Genomic DNA, 2,874 nt, shown 5'->3' with positions numbered 1-2,874 from the left:
TTTTACAAAAGTAATTTATTCAATAAATAAATGGACAGAGAGCATAACCCCCCCAATGTTAGACCTAAAGTTACGCCCTTGCTCACAACAGATGTGATCCATTCAACAGCTCCACTACCGGCTAAACCAGGGCTATTCAACTGGCGGCCCATGGGCCACATCCGGCCCGCGAGTGAGCAAAGTTCGTCCCGCCAATTGGTTCATTCATCTCTTAAGCCCACACCCCTGGTTTTCTACTTTAATTACTCTAAGCTCTTTTAGTTCAACATAGACATGTTTGGTATCTACAGAAATGTCAGAATCTTGGCTAGAAGCTGGTAAAAACCTTTTCTATAAACACTCAAGACAGTTAAAATAAGCAGTTGAAGATAAAATGATGAAAGTGAAAACAAACTTGGTTTAAAAATTTGGCGAGTCAGAGATGTCAAAATATTGTTTGTGTCTAACAGGAGGCATAATGTGTTCTTTTAGTTTTTGATAATGTGTAATTATCACTACTTTATAGGGGTTCTGTATGTTGTATTCATGATTAAATGCAGCAAAATAAACAAATTCAATGGTAACAGATCTTTGTAATACTTGGTTTATTTACATAATAACTTTAATTGCTGGATGTTTGGGCCCCTCATCTGTTGACCTGCAGTAACTGTGGCCCCCGGAGCAGTTTAGTTGAATAGCCCTGAGCTAAACACTATATTTGGGAAGGTATACGTCCTTCCTGACTGTCGCTTTGGGTCACAGTTCAGTTAGTTCTCATTTTACTAGGTCAGCTTTGCAAACTATTTTTGCTGGCAGCAATTTAAATGACTCATAAGGCTTCTGTTCAATTATAATAAACACAGTGAAAAAGACAATATTCAGTAGCCAGCAGGGATCCACATTTTACCGACATTTCCCACAATGCTTTGTGTCTGCTTATGTAGCAGGAAGGCAATGATTACAACTCCCTTTCCCAGCAAAAACAGTAAACGTTTGTAATCCATACTAAAATTTTGTGTGTATTGATTTATTTTACTTTACAATTGGAGCTCCTTTTTAAAAAAAATAATAAAGTTTAAACGTTGGAGCTCAGTACTTGACGCAGTTGGTCGAAGCAATGGGAGAACCAGTTACATTTTGATGTATGATCAGTGGAAGAAACTTTTTTGTCATTTCTCAAATGTCTTGTAGCTGGTAGTTCACATTATTCAAAAAGGAAAGAAAAGTGCACTTTGACAGGAAGTGCTATTCAAATAAAAATTACCCGATTACGTTAATTTGAAATCACTCAGTATTCTTTTTATTTATAATTACATAAACATAATGTTTGTTTTATTGAACTACAATGACTGGATTTTACTCCAAACATTTTTATTTTAAATTTAATTAAACTGTTGCCTCAAAATCAAAAACACAACTACACTCTAAAAATGAAATGTTGGATTTACTTAACCATGTTATGTTACCTGGTTCCACTTAACTGAGGTGAGTAAATTCAAAGCAAAATGTTCATGTTCTTTGGTTAAAAAACTGGTATGTTGCTTTGAATTTACTCAACTCAGTTAAGTGGAACCAGGTCACATAACATGGTTAAGTAAATCCAACATTTAATTTTTTACAGTGTATATTGAATATATTTTACACAATTTATTAATTAAAATGGACATAGCCAGAATCATTTCTTTCAGTGTGCCTACCTCAGCTGACTCATCAGTTTTAATAGTTCTTTTTTATCCTGTCAACATTTATTTTATTAGCAGGACGGAGTTTGATACAACTTTTTATGAAGTTATTTTGAAGTTTATTAGGTAATAAATTGCATTGTAAATTAATTTGTGCATAAACTGGCTCAGAGTGGTGGACCCCCAGGCTGAGGGCCCGGTTCTGTTGGTTCTGTCAGCCTCACCTCGGAGTAAACGAAGAGCGGCAGGACCAGAACCGCCAGCATCAGGTCCGCCACCGCCAGGCTCACGATGAAGTAGTTGGTGGTGGTCTTCAGGGCCCTCTCGGTGAGCACGCTCAGACACACCAGCAGGTTCCCGCAGCTGATCACCACGATCAGCAGCACGCCGAACACCAGCGCGGGAACGTTGTGGCCCCCCGCCCCAGCCCCGGGCCCCGCCCCGGCCCCCGCTGAGCTCAGGTTAGCCGCCATCTCCGCCGCGGCTCCTCCGTCGCTCCGTCCCGGTCCGAGCCACAGCCCGGCGGACAGCGGGCTCTCGAGACCGGGCGGGACTCCGGTGTTCATTCTAAGGTCTCATGCTGGTCCAGAGGATCCAGTCCTTCTCCAGCTGGGAAGACGCCGCGCGCAAAGACGCAAAAACTGACTTTATTTACAAAGTTCATCAGGTCCAGATCCAGAAAGACGGGATTAGGTTCTGGTTCTGAAGTCCGGCAACATCCTGGATTACAAAGCTTCACAGCAGAGGAGCAAGGTTCAGTCACATCCATAAACCACCGGGAAGTTCTGGATCAGAACCGGTCTTGTTTAAAGCCCTCTCCCCCAGCCCCAAAACAGAGCCAGTCAGCGGTCAGAACCGGGTCAGAACCGGGTATAAGGTGTCGGAGTGTTCACCTGCTGCTCCTGTGAAACCACCGACACAACTGAACCCAATAAAGCCGATTAGCTGCTGCGCTTCACGGTGTCCTTCATCCGCTGAGCTCCTGCAGGAGACACTGGCCATCTGTGTGTGCGTGGGTGTGTGCGCGCGCGCCTGTGTAAAAGGAGCTGCAGGTGGATCCAGGTGTTATCAGCTGTGTGGGTTGGTCACATGGCTTTGTTACATTCGGTGTCTTGGTGGTCCTGGTGGTCTCCACCTGCTGCTGGGCCGAGGAGAAGAAGGTGAGCTCGTGTCAAGACAATAAAATTACCTTTTTTTTTTTTTTTACGAATAA

The 2,874-nt window shown here is 42.9% G+C and overlaps 1 protein-coding gene across 1 annotated transcript in view; it reads right to left on the bottom strand.

The window, feature by feature from the left end:
• The window catches only part of drd4a (dopamine receptor D4a), a 27,696-nt gene extending 24,910 nt beyond the window's left edge, over positions 1-2,786 (bottom strand). The window contains exon 1 of the mRNA XM_014026677.1: positions 1,886-2,786. Within this exon, the coding sequence (XP_013882131.1) occupies positions 1,886-2,227 (342 nt within the window). The 5' untranslated portion in view covers positions 2,228-2,786. The remainder of the gene's footprint in view (positions 1-1,885) is intronic.
• Between the last annotated feature and the right edge of the window lie 88 nt (positions 2,787-2,874).

This window comes from Austrofundulus limnaeus, unplaced genomic scaffold (assembly GCF_001266775.1).
Source record: "Austrofundulus limnaeus strain Quisiro unplaced genomic scaffold, Austrofundulus_limnaeus-1.0 Scaffold580, whole genome shotgun sequence".
NCBI classification, from domain to species: domain Eukaryota; kingdom Metazoa; phylum Chordata; class Actinopteri; order Cyprinodontiformes; family Rivulidae; genus Austrofundulus; species Austrofundulus limnaeus.
The sequence above is the reverse complement of the archived record's forward strand: the minus strand, read 5'-3'. Positions and strand labels throughout refer to the sequence as shown.